The sequence below is a fragment of the Bombina bombina genome, chromosome 3, assembly GCF_027579735.1.
Source record: "Bombina bombina isolate aBomBom1 chromosome 3, aBomBom1.pri, whole genome shotgun sequence".
In the NCBI taxonomy this organism is placed as follows: Eukaryota; Metazoa; Chordata; class Amphibia; order Anura; family Bombinatoridae; genus Bombina; species Bombina bombina.
Window position 1 is genome coordinate 641,472,107 of NC_069501.1, and position 22,310 is coordinate 641,494,416.

The 22,310-nt window shown below is 41.3% G+C and overlaps 1 protein-coding gene across 2 annotated transcripts in view; it reads right to left on the reverse strand.

Annotated features, from left to right (window-relative positions):
* Nucleotides 1-22,310, reverse strand: part of BCAS3 (BCAS3 microtubule associated cell migration factor) — a 2,220,355-nt gene that overhangs the window by 1,304,105 nt on the left and 893,940 nt on the right. For both annotated transcript variants that reach the window (XM_053707348.1, XM_053707349.1), the window contains exon 14: nucleotides 8,982-9,115. In XM_053707348.1, coding sequence (XP_053563323.1) covers nucleotides 8,982-9,115 — 134 coding nt within the window. The remainder of the gene's footprint in view (nucleotides 1-8,981; nucleotides 9,116-22,310) is intronic.

Below are 22,310 nucleotides of genomic sequence, written 5' to 3' on the forward strand. Positions count from 1 at the left end.
TTCTGTATTCCTATCCATGGACGTGGAAAAGGCCTTTGATAGATTAGACTGGTCCTTTTTGAAACAAACAATGAACACATTCGGCCTCCCCCAAGAAATTATAGGAAAAATATTCACCCTCTACAATAACCCACAGGCCAAAATCAAATTGAATGACTCTATATCCTCCCCTTTTAAAATTAAAAACGGAACAAGGCAGGGTTGTCCCCTTTCACCCCTCCTGTTTATAATGGCAATGGAAATACTTGCCTCGCATATTAGAAATAATATCAACATCCAAAGATTTGAGGTTGGATCAACAGCCTATAAGATAACTTTATATGCGGATGACATCTTTTTAACGCTAACAGAACCCGAAAAATCATTAACCCCTCTGATGCAAACATTACAACTATATGGAATCTATTCCAATTTTAAGATAAACATCACAAAATCTGAATTATTGGCCACTCATTTGAAATTAGATGTCTTAAAAAGAATCCAACAGCAGTTTAGCTTCCATATACAACCCAAGGCCATCAAATACTTAGGAGTATACATCTCACCATTCATAGAAGATATAATTTCCCTAAACTATAAGACTCTCAAATTGTCAACTCAAGCCATTCTTAGTTCTTGGAATCTTAAGCCCCTCTCTTGGCTGGGGAAAATTAACGCTGTCAAAATGATCATTCTCCCTAAAATATATTTCCTGCAAACCCTTCCAGAGCACCTATTATTTTCCCTACAAAAACAGATTGATTGCTTTATATGGTCACATAAACAACCTCATATTGCCACTTCCCCCTTATACCGTCCTAAAGAGATGGGAGGGATCGGAGCTCCTAACCTATTGCGCTATAGACATGCAGTTTTTTTAACGCGGATTTTAGATTGGTGCAAGGAAACAATAAACAAAGAGTGGATTCAATTAGAACAATCACTCTCCGATAATCACTACTTATGTGGGAACTGCTGGATACCAACTGCCCAACGCAAGCTACTAAACACAACTCCTAAGATAGTGAATGAAACTTTCAGACAATGGGATAAATTACTTAAGAAATACCCCTCAATTTCCACCATACATTCCCCTCTAACACTGATAAGTAAAAACTCACCGTTTTCATCATTAATAAAGGCCACTAATCAAACTCATCCTATCCCTTCCATACAAAGCTCAATCCCACACCACCTTTTATATAAAGATAAAGAAATACAGCCTCAACAGGCGATATGTGATATTCTTGGGATGAATTTTCAAAACTGGTTCACTTATACACAACTGAAACATTACCTATCGACACATCCTTTTAAATCCCAATTAAAAAGGCACCTCTCAAACTTTGAAACAATATGTCTCCATCCTCAACCGCAAAAAGGAATTTTATCTTTAACATATAAATTACTATCAAATGTATTTCATTCTTCCCTCCCTACATTCGTGGCTAAATGGGAATCTGATCTCGAACTCAACTTAGACCCATCTGAATGGAATGTCATCTTCCAACAAAAGACAAAAGCTTCCTCATCTATTTTGATGGCGGAAATGAATATTAAACTGCTAAGTAGATGGTACTATACGCCCGCTGGATTACATCACTTACTTCCCGGTACGACTGCTATGTGCTGGAGGGGTTGCGGGGAGACAGCAACCTTTGCACATATATGGTAGACTTGCCCAATAGCTAAATCTTATTGGCTCTCCCTTAAACCTGAGATTGAAAAGGCTTTGGGTATGTCCCTCCCGTTAACCCCCTGGGTTTTTCTCTTCAATAAATTTCCAAAAATTACATGTAAATTAAAACAAACACTCCTCACTATCATGATTAACTTGGCAAAAAGACTAATTCCATTAAATTGGAATAAAGCAAACCTACCATCTTCTACATTATGGAAAACTAAAGTAACTTACTTTCTCCACTTGGAGAAATATCATTATATACACACCAGGCGAGTAGAAGAATTTCATAATATAACTTTCCTATGGGAAGAATACCTAAATAATTAGCAATAACTTAATCCCTAACTTAATCCCTTACATACTCCCAATAGTCAACTATATAATTACTATTTCCATGCTCACTCTCTCTAAATCCGAAGTTTACCTGAACATAAACAACACGGAGAAATAAAAATAGTTAGGAGGATGTCAATGTCAATTTATTTATAGATAATTCATGTACTCATATAGCGGATGTTTGGTATTTTTAATCTAACCCAATAATAACTGCTAACCTCGAGTTTGTAATAATCGTATCACTGCAATATCACTGTAATGATCAATGCTATTTTGAATGTTTTTCTTTTATGTTTGAAATTGTACATCTTGGAAATATCTTAATAAAAGTATTTGAAAATGAAAAAAAAAAAAAAAAACCTTTTAAATTCACAGGTATATCTTGTATATTAGATGTTGAAGGAACAACAGGCAATGCACTATTACTGATGGACACATTCTCTGCATGTAAAAGCTTATCATGACAACTATTACAAACCACAGCTGGAGAAATAATCTCCACAAGTTTACAACAAATGCACTTAGCTTTGATAGAACTGTTATCATGCAGCAGGGTTCCAACAGTGATTTCTGAGACAGGATCAGATTGAGACATCTTGCAAATGTAAGAGAATAAACAACATATAAAGCAAAATTATCAATTTCCTTATATGGCAGTTTCAGGAATAGGAAAAAATGCCAACAGCATAGCCCTCTGATAGAGAAAAAAGGCAATAGGCATATAGGAATGGGGTTTTAAATAATGAAAATATTTGGCGCCAAGTATGACGCACAACACAAACAGAATTTTTTTTGGCGCTAACAACATCCGGAAATGACACACTCACGTCATCGAAGACGCAACCTTGTGAAAGGACTCGGCGTTGACTAAGACGCCAGAAATGAAGAATTTGCGTCATCGTACGTAACTTCGCACCAAAAAAAAATCTTGCGCCAAAAATTACGCAATAAACTTTGGCATTTTGCTCCCTCGCGAGCCTAATTTGGCCCGCAAATTAAAAAGAACAGTCAATTGAAAAAAGACTATACCCCAGGTAAGAATTTTTTTCCCCTAAAAAATGCATTTCCCAGATATAAAACAGACAGTCTGCAAGAGGAAATATACTTAAACCTGACTCATGGCAAATATAAGTACAATACATATATTTAGAACTTTATATAAATACATAAAGTGCCAAACCATAGCTGTGAGTGTCTTAAGTAATGGAAAATATACTAACCAAAAGACACCCATCCACCTATTGCAGATAGCCAAACTAGTACTGAAATGGTTATCAGTAGAGGTAATGGAATATGAGAGTATATCGTCGATCTGAAAAGGGAGGTAGGAGATGAATCTCTACGACCGATAACAGAGAACCTATGAAATAGATCTCCTGTGAGGAAAACCATTGCATTCAATAGGTGATACTCCCTTCACATCCCTCTGACATTCACTGTACTCTGAGAGGAATTAGGCTTCAAAATGCTGAGAAGCGCATATCAACATAGAATCTAAGCACAAACTTACTTCACCACCTCCATAGGAGCCAAAGTTTGTAAAACTGAATTGTAGGTGTGGTGAGGGGTGTATTTATAGGCATTTTGAGGTTTGGGAAACTTTGCCCCTCTTGGTAGGATTGTATATCCCATATGTCAGTAGCTCATGGACTCTTATTAATTACATGAAAGAAATCTGTTTACGTGCAGGTTAGCGAGCATATTACAAGTTAAAAGTAAAAGGACACACACTAAATAAAGGACTTTGGATATTACAACCATGCTAACAAGTTCACCCCATAGACTTCAATGGAGAGTGTTGAAGAAGAAAACACTTATTGTTTGTGCGCAGCCCGACAGGAGTTATTAATATTTCACATTCCAATGTTCTTCCCATACAAGAACAAGTTATTTTTAATGTAAATACATATTTTTTCATATACCTGTATATCTATTCCTATAGATATTTATATAGGTATAGATATAGATTTTAAATAAAAAAAATAACATATATATATATATATTTCATAATACAAATTAAAAAACAAAATTCTATCTGAAGAACATAGCACTGTAAAATAAGCGTAAGACACTTCGTGTTTGCCAATCTAGCTCTAACACGGTGTCGGGTTAGCGCACATGGAAACTTAGATATCTTAAGGCCTGTTATTTTGATATTAAATATAAAAATAATTATTACAAATTATTATAAATATTCTAAAATATTCTAAATAATTAATAGAAAAAAAATAAATTATAAAGTTAATCAGTTCAAGGGCGCGATCCGATATACGTCGTAGTTTTCGGAGCAAGCGAGGTAACCTGCGCCGCCCATAGTTTCACCTCGCACATCGGGGTATCCAATATAGCTAAAGTGCCGTAAGTCGGACAAACCAGCGATGTCCAGAAATAAGTGTAAGTACAAATTTCTGGAGTCGCCAGTGACTTACGGCACTTTAGAAACTGCCTGCACCTAAAGAAACTTACTAAAATATAAAATCTCCCGTAACTGTCTAACACGCCTCACAAACATCATCCCGACACGTATACCCCTATATCCGCAATCCCCCCTCTCACTCCTAATAATAAATGTATTAACCCCTAAACAGCCGCTCCCGGACCCCGCCGCCACTAAATAAAGTGTTTAACCCCTAAACCGCCGCTTCCAGGGCCCGCCGCCACCTACATTAAATGTATTACCCCCTAATCTGATCCCCCTACACTGCCGCAAGCTACATTAAATGTATTACCCCCTAATCTGATCCTCCTACACCGCCGCCAGCTACATTAAATATATTACCCCCTAATCTGATCCCCCTACACCGCCTCCAGCTACATTAAATGTATTACCCCCTAATCTGATCCCCCTACACCGCCGCCAGCTACATTAAATGTATTACCCCCTAATCTGGTCCCCCTACACCGCCGCCAGCTACATTAAATGTATTAATCCCTAATCCGATCCCCCTACACCGCCGCCAGCTACATTAAATGTATTACCCCCTAATCTGATCCCCCTACACTGCCGCCAGCTACATTAAATATATTACCCCCTAATCTGATCCCCCTACACCGCCGCCAGCTACATTAAATATATTAACCCCAAACCTAAGTCTAACCCTAACACCCCCTAACTTAATTATTCTTTAAATAAATCTAAATAATATTAACATTATTAACTAAAGTATTCCTATTTAAAACTAAATACTTACCTATAAAATAAACCCTAAAATAGCTACAATATAATTAATAATTACATTACAGGGAGTGCAGAATTATTAGGCAAGTTGTATTTTTGAGGATTAATTTTATTATTGAACAACAACCATGTTCTCAATGAACCCAAAAAACTCATTAATATCAAAGCTGAATAGTTTTGGAAGTAGTTTTTAGATTGTTTTTAGTTTTAGCTATTTTAGGGGGATATCTGTGTGTGCAGGTGACTATTACTGTGCATAATTATTAGGCAACTTAACAAAAAACAAATATATACCCATTTCAATTATTTATTTTTACCAGTGAAACCAATATAACATCTCAACATTCACAAATATACATTTCTGACATTCAAAAACAAAACAAAAACAAATCAGTGACCAATATAGCCAACTTTCTTTGCAAGGACACACAAAAGCCTGCCATCCATGGATTCTGTCAGTGTTTTGATCTGTTCACCATCAACATTGTGTACAGCAGCAACCACAGCCTCCCAGACACTGTTCAGAGAGGTGTACTGTTTTCCCTCCTTGTAAATCTCACATTTGATGATGGACCACAGGTTCTCAATGGGGTTCAGATCAGGTGAACAAGGAGGCCATGTCATTAGATTTTCTTCTTTTATACCCTTTCTTGCCAGCCACGCTGTGGAGTACTTGGACGCGTGTGATGGAGCATTGTCCTGCATGAAAATCATGTTTTTCTTGAAGGATGCAGACTTCTTCCTGTACCACTGCTTGAAGAAGGTGTCTTCCAGAAACTGGCAGTAGGACTGGGAGTTGAGCTTGACTCCATCCTCAACCCGAAAAGGCCCCACAAGCTCATCTTTGATGATACCAGCCCAAACCAGTACTCCACCTCCACCTTGCTGGCGTCTGAATCGGACTGGAGCTCTCTGCCCTTTACCAATCCAGCCACGGGCCCATCCATCTGGCCCATCAAGACTCACTCTCATTTCATCAGTCCATAAAACCTTAGAAAAATCAGTCTTGAGATATTTCTTGGCCCAGTCTTGACGTTTCAGCTTGTGTGTCTTGTTCAGTGGTGGTCGTCTTTCAGCCTTTCTTACCTTGGCCATGTCTCTGAGTATTGCACACCTTGTGCTTTTTGGGCACTCCAGTGATGTTGCAGCTCTGAAATATGGCCAAACTGGTGGCAAGTGGCATCTTGGCAGCTGCACGCTTGACTTTTCTCAGTTCATGGGCAGTTATTTTGCGCCTTGGTTTATCCACACGCTTCTTGCGACCCTGTTGACTATTTTGAATGAAACACTTGATTGTTCGATGATCACGCTTCAGAAGCTTTGCAATTTTAAGAGTGCTGCATCCCTCTGCAAGATATCTCACTATTTTTTACTTTTCTGAGCCTGTCAAGTCCTTCTTTTGACCCATTTTGCCAAAGGAAAGGAAGTTGCCTAATAATTATGCACACCTGATATAGGGTGTTGATGTCATTAGACCACACCCCTTCTCATTACAGAGATGCACATCACCTAATATGCTTAATTGGTAGTAGGCTTTCGAGCCTATACAGCTTGGAGTAAGACAACATGCATAAAGAGGATGATGTGGTCAAAATACTCATTTGCCTAATAATTCTGCACTCCCTGTATAGCTATTTTAGGATTTATATTTATTTTACAGGTAACTTTGTATTTATTTTAGCTAGGTACAATAGCTATTAAATAGTTAATAACTATTTAATAGCTACCTAGTTAAAATAATTACAAAATTACCTGTAAAATAAATCCTAACCTAAGTTACAAATACACCTAACACTACACTATCAATAAATTAATTAATAAATTAACTACAATTATCTAATATAAAATACAATTAAATAAACTAAACTATATTACAAAAAAAAAACACTAAATCACAAAAAATAAAAAAAAATATTACAAGAAGTTTAATCTAATTACACCTAATCGAAGCCCCCTAATAAAATAAAAAAGCCCCCCAAAAAATAAAATTTCCCTACCCTAAACTAAATTACAAAGTAACCAGTTCATTTACCAGCCCTTAAAAGGGCTTTTTGCGGGGCATTGCCCCAAAGTAATCAGCTCTTTTACCTGTAAAAAAGACATAAATACAATACCCCCCCAACATTACAACCCACCACCCACACACCCCTACTCTAAAACCCACCCGATCCCCCTTAAATAAACCTAACACTACCCCATGGAAGATCACCCTACCTTGAGCTGTCTTCACCCAGCCGGGCACCACTGGTCATCCGATGCGGCAGAAGAGGACATCCGGACCGGCAGAAGTCTTCATTCGATCAGGGCAGAAGAGGTCCTCCCTCCGGCAGAAGTCTTCATCCAAGCGGCATCTTCTATCTTCATCCAACCGGCGATGAGCGGCTCCATCTTGAAGACCTCCGGCGCGGAACATCCTCATCGGCCGACGACTACCCGACGAATGAAGGTTCCTTTAAATGACGTCATCCAAGATGGCGTCCCTCGAATTCCGATTGGCTGATAGGATTCCATCAGCCAATCGGAATTTAGGGAGGAAAAATCCGATTGGTTGATTTAATCAGCCAATCGGATTGAAGTTCAATCCGATTGGCTCATTGGATCAGCTAATAGAATTGACAGGGGTTAATAAGCAGAGTATTCAGACAGGCAGGGTTCAGCAACAGTATATTAATCCAGTAATTAAGGGTTATAGCAGGCAGAGTAGTCAGACAGGCAGGGATCATACACGAGTAGGCTAAATGAAACAACGATCTATCACACCCAGGAGAACACAAGGTAACACCTATACTTGGACAGTGATAGATCATTGTGATGGCACTTACATAGGCGCAGGATTTGCGTCAGGCGTCCGGATCGGCATCAGGAAGAGAGGAGCGTGCGGCGATGACGTCAGCGCCGCACACATCCGGATCTGGCACAACCCCGGCAACGAGCAGGGAAGGAGACGCCGTGCCCCTAGCAACGGCTAGAGCGGCGCGGCATGACGGTATGTGAAGAATATTGTAATGCAAGATATTTATAGTAAATACACAGTAAAGGACATTATATATTATTATTGAATTATTATTTAGATATATATATATATATATATATATATATTTAATCTATTTATGTTGTATTTGGCAAAAACATTTTTTATCCCTAAAGACGTGAGGTCTTCAGTTGCACTAACCTAAATCAACTTGTAATACCTGCAACACATTAACGTTAGCGCGCCACTTGTAATCTAGACCACTGTGGGATGGTTTCAAGGAAAGGAAAGAAAATACAAACCTTAAAGAAAACACAATTTATGACCAAGTTTAAACACTTGACAATCAACATGGAGACTATAAAGCAGAAGCTGTAAAAGAAAGTTTAATACAGCCAGCAAGCGTAATGAGTTCAAAAACCACCAGGAGCATATTACAACCCTTAGCTTGAGGTTGATAAATAAAATCTTCTACTACTGCTGAAGCACAGGAATCACACATCTTAATCTGTCTGTCAAATATAACATAAGTCCTATTGTTACAGGCTTCTTCATAGGGGTAGCAGGCACATCAAGACATTCAGCCACTTAGGAATGTTAATTATAGGAGCAGGGGGCATGCTGCTTAGAAGCCTGTATCTCATTTGTTGAGTAAGCTTTTCTACTGTGTTTAGTGATCCTTTAAGCTGGTACAAACATGGGGGCAAAGAGGTGAAGTTTAGCTCTACCTTGCTTTTAAGAAACCACATAAATACATGAATTCCCCTTTGTTTGCATATTTGCTTTAGATCTTAGACATTACATATTTCTGAATAAACACTTGCTAAACATACCTTAGCTTCTGTCTCTCCTCGATGTAGAGTATACAGATGATGCACAGCACTTTGAGAGGAGGACCATGGATGAGTAAGGATTTGGAAAACGTGAAAATCATGTCCTAAGGTATCCGAGGTGACTAGCAACATCCCTACAAAATATGAGACACATTTTTAATGTAAAGCAGATATACTTTTAAATATAAAGTCATGAATAGGTGGCCCTGTGCCAGTCTAAAAAACTGCTGAAATATAATGACATTTGAAGATTAGTGTGTAAGGGTATGGCTAAGTAGCATTGGATATCACATAATTCAATATCTCATCTAGCTAATATCTACTATGAATGGATTTAGCTGCATTGTGAACAAACACTGGAATGGGTGATACCAACCCCTCCCTTTTATTCTCAACTACAGACTTGTAGAGCAAAAGAAATAGACAGGACTTCTAAAAAACATAAATTATGCTTACCTGATAAATGTATTTCTCTTGTGGTGTATCCAGTCCACGGATCATCCATTACTTGTGGGATATTCTCCTTCCCAACAGGAAGTTGCAAGAGGATCACCCACAGCAGAGCTGCTATATAGCTCCTCCCCTAACTGCCATATCCAGTCATTCGACCGAAACTAGCAGAGAAAGGAGAAACCATAGGGTGCAGTGGTGACTGTAGTTTAAAATTTAGACCTGCCTTAAAAGGACAGGGCGGGCCGTGGACTGGATACACCACAAGAGAAATAAATTTATCAGGTAAGCATAAATTATGTTTTCTCTTGTTAGGTGTATCCAGTCCACGGATCATCCATTACTTGTGGGATACCAATACCAAAGCTAAAGTACACGGATGAAGGGAGGGACAAGGCAGGTACTTAAAAGGAAGGGACCACTGCCTGTAGAACCTTTCTCCCAAAAATAGCCTCCGAAGAAGCAAAAGTATCAAATTTGTAAAATTTTGAAAAGGTATGAAGCGAAGACCAAGTCGCCGCTTTGCAAATCTGTTCAACAGAAGCCTCATTTTTAAAGGCCCAGGTGGAAGCCACAGCTCTAGTAGAATGAGCTGTAATCCTTTCAGGGCGCTGCTGTCCAGCAGTCTCATTAGGCTAAGCGTATTACGCTCCGAAGCCAAAAAGAAAGAGAGGTTGCCAAAGCCTTTTGACCTCTCCTCTGTCCAGAGTAACCAACAAACAGGGAAGATGCTTGACGAAAATCTTTAGTCGCTTGTAAGTAAAACTTTAAAGCACGGACTACGTCCAAATTATGTAAAAGACGTTCCTTCTTTGAAGAAGGATTAGGACACAATGATGGAACAACAATCTCTTGATTGATATTCTTGTTGGAAACTACCTTAGGTAAAAACCCAGGTTTTGTACGCAGAACTACTTTATCTGTATGGAAAATCAGATAAGGAGAATCACATTGTAAAGCTGATAACTCAGAGACTCTACGAGCCGAGGAAATAGCCATCAAAAACAGAACTTTCCAAGATAAAAGTTTGATATCAATGGAATGAAGGGGTTCAAACGGAACTCCTTGAAGAACCTTAAGAGCCAAGTTTAAGCTCCATGGAGGAGCAACAGGTTTAAACACAGGCTTAATTCTAACCAAAGCCTGAAAAAATGTCTGGACGTCTGGAACCTCTGCCAGACGCTTGTGCAAAAGGATAGACAGAGCAGAAATCTGTCCCTTTAAAGAACTAGCTGATAATCCTTTATCCAAACCCTCTTGGAGAAAGGACAATATCCTAGGAATTCTAACCTTACTCCATGAGTAATTCTTGGATTCACACCAATGAAGATATTTGCGCCATATCTTATGGTAGATTTTCCTGGTTACAGGCTTTCATGCCTGTATTAAGGTATCAATGACTGACTCGGAGAAGCCACGCCTTGATAAAATCAAGCGTTCAATCTCCAGGCAGTCAGTCTCAGAGAAATTAGATTTGGATGATTGAAAGGACCTTGTAGTAGAAGGTCTTGTCTCAGAGGCAGAGGCCAAGGTGGAAAGGATGACATGTCCACCAGGTCTGCATACCAGGTCCTGTGTGGCCACGCAGGCGCGATCAAGATCACCGATGCTCTCTCCTGTTTGATTTTGGCAATCAGTCGAGGGAGCAGAGGAAACGGTGGAAACACATAAGCCAGGTTGAAGAACCACGGTGCTGCTAGAGCATCTATCAGCGTCGCTTCTGGGTCCCTGGAACTGGATCCGTAACAAGGAAGCTTGGCGTTCTGGCGAGACGCCATGAGATCCAATTCTGGTGTGCCCCAACGATGAACCAATTGAGCAAACACCTCCGGATGGAGTTCCCACTCAACCGGATGAAAAGTCTGACGACTTAGAAAATCTGCCTCCCAGTTCTCTACACCTGGGATATGGATCGCCGATAGATGGCAAGAGTGAGTCTCTGCCCAGCGAATTATCTTGGAGACTTCTAACATCGCTAGGGAGCTCCTGGTCCCTCCTTGATGGTTGATGTAAGCCACAGTCGTGATGTTGTCCGACTGAAATCTGATGAACCTCAGGGTTGCTAACTGAGGCCAAGCTAGAAGAGCATTGAATATTGCTCTTAACTCCAGAATATTTATTGGGAGCAGTTTCTCCTCCTGACTCCACGATCCCTGAGCCTTCAGGGAATTCCAGACTGCACCCCAACCTAGAAGGCTGGCATCTGTTGTTACAATTGTCCAATCTGGCCTGCGAAAGGTCATACCTTTGGACAGATGGACCCGAGATAGCCACCAGAGAAGAGAATCTCTGGTCTCTTGATCCAGATTTAGCAGAGGGGACAAATATGTGTAATCCCCATTCCACTGACTGAGCATGCATAATTGCAGCGGTCTGAGATGTAGGCACGCAAATGGCACTATGTCCATCACCGCTACCATTAAGCCGATCACTTCCATGCACTGAGCCACCGAAGGGCGCGGAATGTAGTGAAGAACACGGCAGGAATCTATCAGAGTTCCTAGGAAGGAAACCCTTGTGAGGGGTGATAGAGCACTCTTTCCCTCGTTCACTTTCCACCCATGCAACCTCAGAAATGCCAACACTATGTCCGTATGAGATTTGGCAATTTGGAAGTTTGACGCCTGTATCAGGATGACGTCTAGATAAGGGGCCACTGCTATGCCCCGTGGTCTTAGGACCGCCAGAAGAGACCCCAGAACCCACTGACTGAGCATGCATAATTGCAGCGGTCTGAGATGTAGGCGCGCAAATGGCACTATGTCCATCGCCGCTACCATTAAGCCGATCACTTCCATGCACTGAGCCACCGAAGGGCGCGGAATGTAGTGAAGAACACGGCAGGAATCTATCAGAGTTCCTAGGAAGGAAACCCTTGTGAGGGGTGATATAGCACTCTTTCCCTCGATCACTTTCCACCCATGCAACCTCAGAAATGCCAACACTATGTCCGTATGAGATTTGGCAATTTGGAAGTTTGACGCCTGTATCAGGATGACGTCTAGATAAGGGGCCACTGCTATGCCCCGTGGTCTTAGGACCGCCAGAAGAGACCCCAGAACCTTTGTAAAAATTATTGGGGCTGTAGCTAACCCGAAGGGAAGAGCCACAAACTGGTAATGCCTGTCTAGAAAGGCAAACCTTAGGAACCGATGATGATCTTTGTGAATCGGTATGTGAAGGTAAGCATCCTTCAAATCCAATGTGGTCATGTACTGACCCTCCTGGATCATAGGTAGGATTGTCCGAACGATGGAACTCTGAGGAATTTGTTTAAGATCTTTAGATCCAAAATTGGTCTGAAGGTTCCCTCTTTTTTGGGAACCACAAACAGATTTGAATAAAATCCCTGTCCTTGTTCCATCTGTGGAACTGGATGGATCACTCCCATTATTAGGAGGTCTTGCACACAGCGTAAGAATGCCTCTTTCTTTATCTGGTTTACAGATAATCTCGAAAGGTGAAATCTCCCTTGTGGGGGGGAAGCTTTGAAGTCCAGAAGATATCCCTGAGATATGATCTCCAACGCCCAGGGATCCTGAACATCTCTTGCCCACGCCTGGGCGAAGAGAGAAAGTCTGCCCCCTACTAGATCCGTTGCCGGATAGGGGGCCGTTCCTTCATGCTGTCTTAGAGGCAGCAGCAGGCTTTCTGGCCTGCTTGCCTTTGCTCCAGGCCTGGTTAGATTTCCAGGCCGGCTTGGATTGCGCAAAAGTTCCCTCTTGTTTTGTATCAGAGGAAGTTGATGCTGCACCTGCCTTGAAGTTTCGATAGGCACGAAAATTAGACTGTTTGGCCCTTGATTTGGCCCTGTCCTGAGGAAGGGTATGACCCTTACCTCCAGTAATGTCAGCAATAATTTCCCTCAAACCAGGCCCGAATAGGGTCTGCCCCTTGAAGGGAATGTTAAGTAATTTAGACTTTGAAGTCACGTCAGCTGACCAAGATTTAAGCCATAGCGCCCTACGCGCCTGGATGGCGAATCCAGAATTCTTAGCCGTTAGTTTAGTCAAATGAACAATGGCATTAGAAACAAAAGAATTAGCTAGCTTAACTGTTCTAAGCTTGTCAAGTATTTCAGTCAATGGAGTAGCTGTCTGAAAGGCCTCTTCCAGAGACTCAAACCAGAACGCCGCAGCAGCAGTGACAGGAGCAATGCATGCAAGGGGCTGCAGGATAAAACCTTGTTGAATAAACATTTTCTTAAGGTAACCTTCTAATTTTTTATCCATTGGATCTGAAAAAGCACAACTGTCCTCGACAGGAATAGTGGTATGCTTTGCTAAAGAAGAAACTGCTCCCTCCACCTTAGGGACCGTCTGCCATAAGTCCCGTGTGGTGGCGTCTATTGGAAACATTTTTCTAAAAATAGGAGGGGGGGGAAAACGGCACACCGGGTCTGTCCCACTCCTTAGTAATAATTTCTGTAAACCTTTTAGGTACTGGAAAAAACGTCAGTACACACCGGCACCGCGTAGTATTTATCCAGTCTACACAATTTCTCTGGCACTGCAATTGTGTCACAGTCATTCAGAGCAGCTAAAACCTCTCCAAGCAACACCCGGAGGTTCTCAAGCTTAAATTTAAAAGTAGACATATCTGAATCAGGTTTCCCCGAGTCAGAGACGTCACCCACAGACTGAAGCTCTTCCTCAGCTTCTGCATATTGTGACGCAGTATCAGACATGGGCCTTAAAACATCTGCGCACTCTGTATTACGTCTAACCCCAGAGCTATCGCGCTTTCCTCTGAATTGAGGCAGTCTGGCTAATACCGCTGACAGGGTATTATCCATGATTGCCGCCATGTCCTGCAAAGTAATCGCTATGGGCGTCTTTGATGTACTTGGCGCCATTTTAGCGTGAGTCCCTTGAGCGGGAGTCAAAGGGTCCGACACGTGGGGAGAGTTAGTCGGCATAACTTCCCCCTCGTCAGAATACTCTGGTGATAATTCTTTTAAAGATAACAGCTGATCTTTATTGTTTAAAGTGAAATCAATACATTTAGTACACATTCTCCTATGGGGTTCCACCATGGCTTTTAAACATAATGAACAAGGAGTTTCCTCTATGTCAGACATGTTTATACAGACTAGCAATGAGACTAGCAAGCTTGGAAAACACTTTAAATCAAGTTAACAAGCAATATAAAAAAATGTTACTGTGCCTTTAAGAGAAACACATTTTGCCAAAATTTGAAATAACAGTGAAAAAAGGCAGTTAAACTAACGAAATTTTTACAGTGTATGTAACAAGTTAACAGAGCATTGCACCCACTTGCAAATGGATGATTAACCCCTTAATACAAAAAACAGATTAACAAAACGAAAAATATGTTTTTTAAACAGTCATAACAACTGCCACAGCTCCTACTTTTGAAGCCTTTTGAGCCCTTCAGAGATGTCCTATAGCATGCAGGGGACTGCTGAGGGAAGCTGAATGTCACAGTTTGTAATTTTAACTGCACCAACTGTAACTTTTATACTATAACAGTGGAAAGGCTCAGGAAACTGTTTCTAGGCAAAAATAAAGCCAGCCATGTGGAAAAAACTAGGCCCCAATAAGTTTTATCACCAAAGCATTTATAAAAATGATTAAACATGCCAGAAAACGTTTTATATTGCACATTAATCAGAGTATATACCTCTGATAGCAAGCCTGATACTAGTCGCTATTAAATCACTGTATTTAGGCTTTAACTTACATTAATCCGGTATCAGCAGCATTTTCTAGCAAATTCCATCCCTAGAAAAACTTAACTGCACATACCTTATTGCAGGATACCCTGCACGCCATTCTCCCTCTGAAGTTACCTCACTCCTCAGACATATGTGAGAATAGCAGTGGATCTTAGTTACTTCTGCTAAGATCATAGAAAAACGCAGGCAGATTCTTCTTCTAAATGCTGCCTGAGATAAAATAGCACAACTCCGGTACCATTTAAAAACAATAAACTTTTGATTGAAGAAAAAAACATAATTTATGCTTACCTGATAAATTCCTTTCTCCTGTAGTGTAGTCAGTCCACGGGTCATCCATTACTTATGGGATTATATCTCCTCCCTAACAGGAAGTGCAAGAGGATCACCCAAGCAGAGCTGCTATATAGCTCCTCCCCTCTACGTCATACCCAGTCATTCGACCGAAACCAAACGAGAAAGGAGAAACTATAGGGTGCAGTGGTGACTGGAGTTTAATTTAAAATTTAGACCTGCCGTAAAAACAGGGCGGGCCGTGGACTGACTACACTACAGGAGAAAGGAATTTATCAGGTAAGCATAAATTATGTTTTCTCCTGTTAAGTGTAGTCAGTCCACGGGTCATCCATTACTTATGGGATACCAATACCAAAGCTAAAAGTATACGGATGACGGGAGGGACAGGCAGGCTCTTTACACGGAAGGAACCACTGCCTGTAGAACCTTTCTCCCAAAAACAGCCTCCGAAGAAGCAAAAGTGTCAAATTTGTAAAATTTCGAAAAAGTGTGAAGCGAAGACCAAGTTGCAGCCTTGCAAATCTGTTCAACAGAGGCCTCATTTTTAAAGGCCCAAGTGGAAGCCACAGCTCTAGTAGAATGAGCTGTAATTCTTTCAGGAGGCTGCTGTCCAGCAGTCTCATAGGCTAAACGTATTATGCTACGAAGCCAGAAAGAGAGAGAGGTAGCCGAAGCTTTTTGACCTCTCCTCTGTCCAGAATAAACGACAAACAGGGAAGAAGTTTGGCGAAAATCTTTAGCTGCCTGTAAATAAAATTTCAGGGCACGGACGACGTCCAGATTGTGCAGAAGTCGTTCCTTCTTTGAAGAAGGGTTAGGGCACAATGATGGAACAACAATCTCTTGATTGATATTCCTGTTAGTGACTACCTTAGGTAAGAACCCAGGTTTAGTACGCAGAACTACCTTGTCTGAATGAAAAATCAGATAAGGAGAATCACAATGTAAGGCCGATAGCTCAGAGACTCTTCGAGCCGAGGAAATAGCCATTAAAAACAGAACTTTCCAAGATAACAGCTTGATATCAATGGAATGAAGGGGTTCAAACAGAACACCCTGCAGAACGTTAAGAACTAAGTTTAAGCTCCACGGCGGAGCAACAGTCTTAAACACAGGCTTAATCCTGGCCAAAGCCTGACAAAAAGCCTGAACGTCTGGAACTTCTGACAGACGTTTCTGTAAAAGGATAGACAGAGCTGAGATCTGTCCCTTTAACGAACTAGCAGATAAACCCTTTTCTAAACCTTCTTGTAGAAAAGACAATATCCTAGGAATCCTAACCTTACTCCATGAGTAACTCTTGGATTCGCACCAATGTAAGTATTTACGCCATATTTTATGGTAAATTTTCCTGGTAACAGGTTTCCTAGCCTGTATTAAGGTATCAATCACTGACTCCGAGAATCCCCGCTTTGATAGAATCAAGCGTTCAATCTCCATGCAGTCAGCCTCAGAGAAATTAGATTTGGATGTTTGAAAGGACCCTGAATCAGAAGGTCCTGTCTCAGAGGTAGAGACCAAGGTGGACAGGACGACATGTCCACTAGATCTGCATACCAGGTCCTGCGTGGCCACGCAGGCGCTATTAGAATTATCGATGCTCTCTCCTGTATGATCCTGGCAATCAATCGAGGAAGCATCGGGAAGGGTGGAAACACATAAGCCATGTTGAAAACCCAAGGTGCTGTCAGAGCATCTATCAGTACCGCTCCCGGGTCCCTGGACCTGGATCCGTAACAAGGGAGCTTGGCGTTCTGGCGAGACGCCATGAGATCCAGATCTGGTTTGCCCCAATGCTGAAGCAGTTTGGCAAATACCTCCAGATGAAGTTCCCACTCCCCCGGATGAAAAGTCTGGCGACTTAGGAAATCCGCCTCCCAGTTCTCCACGCCTGGGATGTGGATCGCTGACAGGTGGCAAGAGTGAGACTCTGCCCAGCGAATTATCTTTAAGACTTCCATCATCGCTAGGGAACTCCTTGTCACTCCCTGATGGTTGATGTAAGCCACAGTCGTGATGTTGTCCGACTGAAACCTGATGAACCTCAGAATTGCTAAACTGCTCTTAATTCCAGAATGTTTATTGGAAGGAGTCTCTCCTCCTGAGTCCATGATCCCTGAGCCTTCAGGGAATTCCAGACAGCGCCCCAACCTAGCAGGCTGGCGTCTGTTGTTACAATCGTCCAATCTGGCCTGCTGAAGGGCATCCCCTTGGACAGATGTGGCCGAGAAAGCCACCATAGAAGAGAATCTCTGGTCTCTTGATCCAGATTTAGCATAGGGGACAAATCTGAGTAATCCCCATTCCACTGACTTAGCATGCACAATTGCAGTGGTCTGAGATGCAGGCGTGCAAAAGGTACTATGTCCATTGCCGCTACCATTAAGCCGATTACCTCCATGCATTGAGCCACTGACGGGTGTTGAATGGAATGAAGGACATGGCAAGCATTTAGAAGTTTTGTTAACCTGTCCTCTGTCAGGTAAATTTTCATTTCTACAGAATCTATAAGAGTCCCCAAGAAGGGAACTCTTGTGAGTGGCAATAGAGAACTCTTTTCTACGTTCACCTTCCACCCATGCGACCTTAGAAATGCCAGAACTAACTCTGTATGAGACTTGGTAGTCTGGAAACTTGACGCTTGTATCAGAATGTCGTCTAGGTACGGAGCTACCGATATTCCTCGCGGTCTTAGTACCGCCAGAAGAGAGCCCAGAACCTTTGTAAAGATTCTTGGAGCCGTAGCTAACCCGAAGGGAAGAGCTACAAACTGGTAATGCCTGTTTAGAAAGGCAAACCTTAGATACCGATAATGATCCTTGTGAATCGGTATGTGAAGTTAGGCATCCTTTAAATCCACTGTGGTCATGTACTGACCCTTTTGGATCATAGGTAAAATTGTCCGAATAGTTTCCATTTTGAACGATGGAACTCTTAGGAATTTGTTTAGGATCTTTAAGTCCAAGATTGGTCTGAAGGTTCCCTCTTTTTTGGGAACCACAAACAGATTTGAGTAAAACCCTTGTCCGTGTTCCGACCGCGGAACTGGGTGGATCACTCCCATTAGTAAAAGGTCTTGTACACAGCGTAGAAACGCCTCTTTCTTTATCTGGTTTGCTGACAACCTTGAAAGATGAAATCTCCCTTTTGGAGGAGAAGCTTTGAAGTCCAGAAGATATCCCTGAGATATGATCTCTAACGCCCAGGGATCCTGGACATCTCTTGCCCAAGCCTGGGCGAAGAGAGAAAGTCTGCCCCCCACTAGATCCGTTTCCGGATCGGGGGCCCTCACTTCATGCTGTCTTAGGGGCAGCAGCAGGTTTTCTGGCCTGCTTGCCCTTGTTCCAGGACTGGTTAGGTTTCCAGCCCTGTCTGTAGCGAGCAACAGTTCCTTCCTGTTTTGGAGCGGAGGAAGTTGATGCTGCTCCTGCCTTGAAGTTACGAAAGGCACGAAAATTAGACTGTTTAGCCCTTGGTTTGGCTCTGTCTTGAGGCAGGGCATGGCCCTTACCTCCCGTAATGTCAGCGATAATTTCTTTCAAACCGGGCCCGAATAATGTCTGCCCTTTGAAAGGTATGTTAAGCAATTTAGATTTAGAAGTCACATCGGCTGACCAGGATTTAAGCCACAGCGCTCTGCGCGCTTGAATGGCGAATCCGGAGTTCTTAGCCGTAAGCTTAGTTAAGTGTACTACGGCATCAGAAATAAATGAATTAGCTAGCTTAAGGACTTTAAGCTTGTCTATAATCTCATCCAATGGAGCTGTGCTAATGGTCTCTTCCAGAGACTCAAACCAGAATGCCGCCGCAGCCGTGACAGGCGCAATGCATGCAAGGGGTTGTAATATAAAACCTTGTTGAACAAACATTTTCTTAAGGTAACCCTCTAATTTTTTATCCATTGGATCTGAAAAAGCACAGCTATCCTCCACCGGGATAGTGGTGCGCTTAGCCAGAGTAGAAACTGCTCCCTCCACCTTAGGGACCGTCTGCCATAAGTCCCATGTGGTGGCGTCTATTAGAAACATTTTTCTAAATATAGGAGGGGGTGAAAAAGGCACACCGGGTCTATCCCACTCCTTGTTAACAATTTCTGTAAGCCTTTTAGGTATAGGAAAAACGTCAGTACACGTCGGTACCGCAAAATATTTATCCAGCCTACATATTTTCTCTGGAATTGCAACCGTGTTACAATCATTCAGAGCCGCTAATACCTCCCCTAGTAATACACGGAGGTTCTCAAGCTTAAATTTAAAATTTGAAATGTCTGAGTCCAGTTTACTTGGATCAGATCCGTCAACCACAGAATGAAGCTCTACGTCCTCATGTTCTGCAAATTGTGACGCAGTATCAGACATGGCTCTATTATTATCAGCGCACTCTGTTCTTACCCCAGAGTGATCGCGTTTACCCCTAAATTCTGGCAATTTAGATAGTACTTCAGTCATAACATTAGCCATGTCTTGCAAAGTGATTTGTATGGGCCGCCCTGATGTACTTGGCGCCACAATATCACGCACCTCCTGAGCGGGAGGCGAAGGTACTGACACGTGAGGAGAGTTAGTCGGCATAACTTCCCCCTCGTTGTCTGGTGAAATTTTCTTTACATGTACAGATTGGCTTTTATTTAAAGTAGCATCAATGCAATTAGTACACAAATTTCTATTGGGCTCCACATTGGCCTTTAAACATATTGCACAAAGAGATTCATCTGTGTCAGACATGTTTAAACAAACTAGCAATGAGACTAGCAAGCTTGGAAAATACTTTTCAAATAAATTTACAAGCAATATAAAAAACGTTACTGTGCCTTTAAGAAGCACAAAAAACTGTCACAGTTGAAATAACAATGAACCAAATTAGTTATAGCAACCAAATTTTCACAGTAAATGCATTAAGTTAGCAAAGGATTGCACCCACCAGCAAATGGATGATTAACCCCTTAGTACCCAAAAACGGATAACAATTCAATATAAACGTTTTTATCACAGTCAAAACACAGTCTCACAGGTCTGCTGTGAGTGATTACCTCCCTCAAAACTAGTTTTGGAGACCCCTGGGCTCTGTAGAGACGTCCTGGATCATGGAGGAAGAAATAGGAAGACTGTGACTGAATTTTGACTGCGCAATAAAGCGCTAAAATAGGCCCCTCCCACTCATAATACAACAGTGGGGAAGCTCAGTAAACTGATTTTATTCATAAACAAACGACAGCCATGTGGTAAAAATCATGCCCATAAAGTTTTATCACCAAGTACCTCAGAAAAAAACGATTAACATGCCAGTAAACGTTTAAAAATAAAATTATGAAATGTTATTAATAAGCCTGCTGCTAGTCGCTTTCACTGCAGTAGAGGCTCAAATATAACTTAAATGTATACAGTATTTTCTTAGTGAAGTTCCATTCCCTAGAAATACCTCAGTGTAAACATACATACATATCAGCCTGATACCAGTCGCTACTACTGCATTTAAGGCTGCACTTACATTACATCGGTATTAGCAGTATTTTCTCAGTCAATTCCATTCCTTAGAAAATAATATACTGCAACATACCTCCTTGCAGGTGAACCCTGCCTGCTGTCCCCTGTTCTGAAGTTACCTCACTCCTCAGAATGGCCGAGAACAGCAAATGGATCTTAGTTACGACCGCTAAGATCATACACAAACTCAGGTAGATTCTTCTTCTAATGCTGCCTGAGAAAAAACAACACACTCCGGTGCTGTTTAAAATAACAAACTTTTGATTGAAGAAATAAAAACTAAGTTTAACAACCACAGTCCTCTCACACGTCCTATCTATTAGTTAGGTGCAAGAGAATGACTGGGTATGACGTAGAGGGGAGGAGCTATATAGCAGCTCTGCTTGGGTGATCCTCTTGCACTTCCTGTTAGGGAGGAGATATAATCCCATAAGTAATGGATGACCCGTGGACTGACTACACTTAACAGGAGAAACTAACTATATTTTACCACTTTCCTCTTACTACCTCCAGCTATGTTGAGAGCTTGCAAGAGAATGACTGGATATGGCAGTTAGGGGAGGAGCTATAAAGCAGCTCTGCTGTGGGTGATCCTCTTGCAACTTCCTGTTGGGAAGGAGAATATCCCACAAGTAATGGATGATCCGTGGACTGGATACACCTAACAAGAGAAAGAACAAACATTGGTCCCAAACTATAAGAGATAATGTCACATCTCAAGAGCCTTTGATAACGGACTCAGAAGAGAGGTAATTTCTAATGAATTATTGTTGTATAGCCTTCCCAGATTAAAATCTCTAAATTAATTTAGCCTTTGAAGCTCATAACTCCATATGGGGTCATTACATGGGTCTGATAATTAACCAAGCTTGGATGTATCCTGTGATGTTGGAGACAAGATTCTCTACATAAGTCAGGTAAACAAACAGAAATTCTGAGAATATAGTAAATAGCACAGGCCTGTTAATTGCCCCTGAACCTCAGATACACAAAGAATCTGAACTCAAGTTACCTACAGACACATGGGAAATTGAAAGCCTAAGAGTCAAGATTTCAAAATATCTTAAACCTATGTACTTTTGATAACAAATTATCTACATAGTTCTTAGATAAATTAATGTATACCTAGAGAGTCATATAAATGATTTGTCTATAATTTTCAAGTCTATTTAAAATACTCAAATGGCATATGTGTATGAACCTGGGAGATGTGTCTAGCGCATAAGATACCTTTAAATCTGCTAACACAGTTTTCTGTAAGACAAATACGTTGAGACACTCTTTGTGGATAAGAGACTATCAAGATTAATTATCTTACAAATGTGCATAATTCTCCTATAACATATGATGAAAGACATATTTGGATATTAACTGAATTCTCAAACTGGTGATCTGATAAAG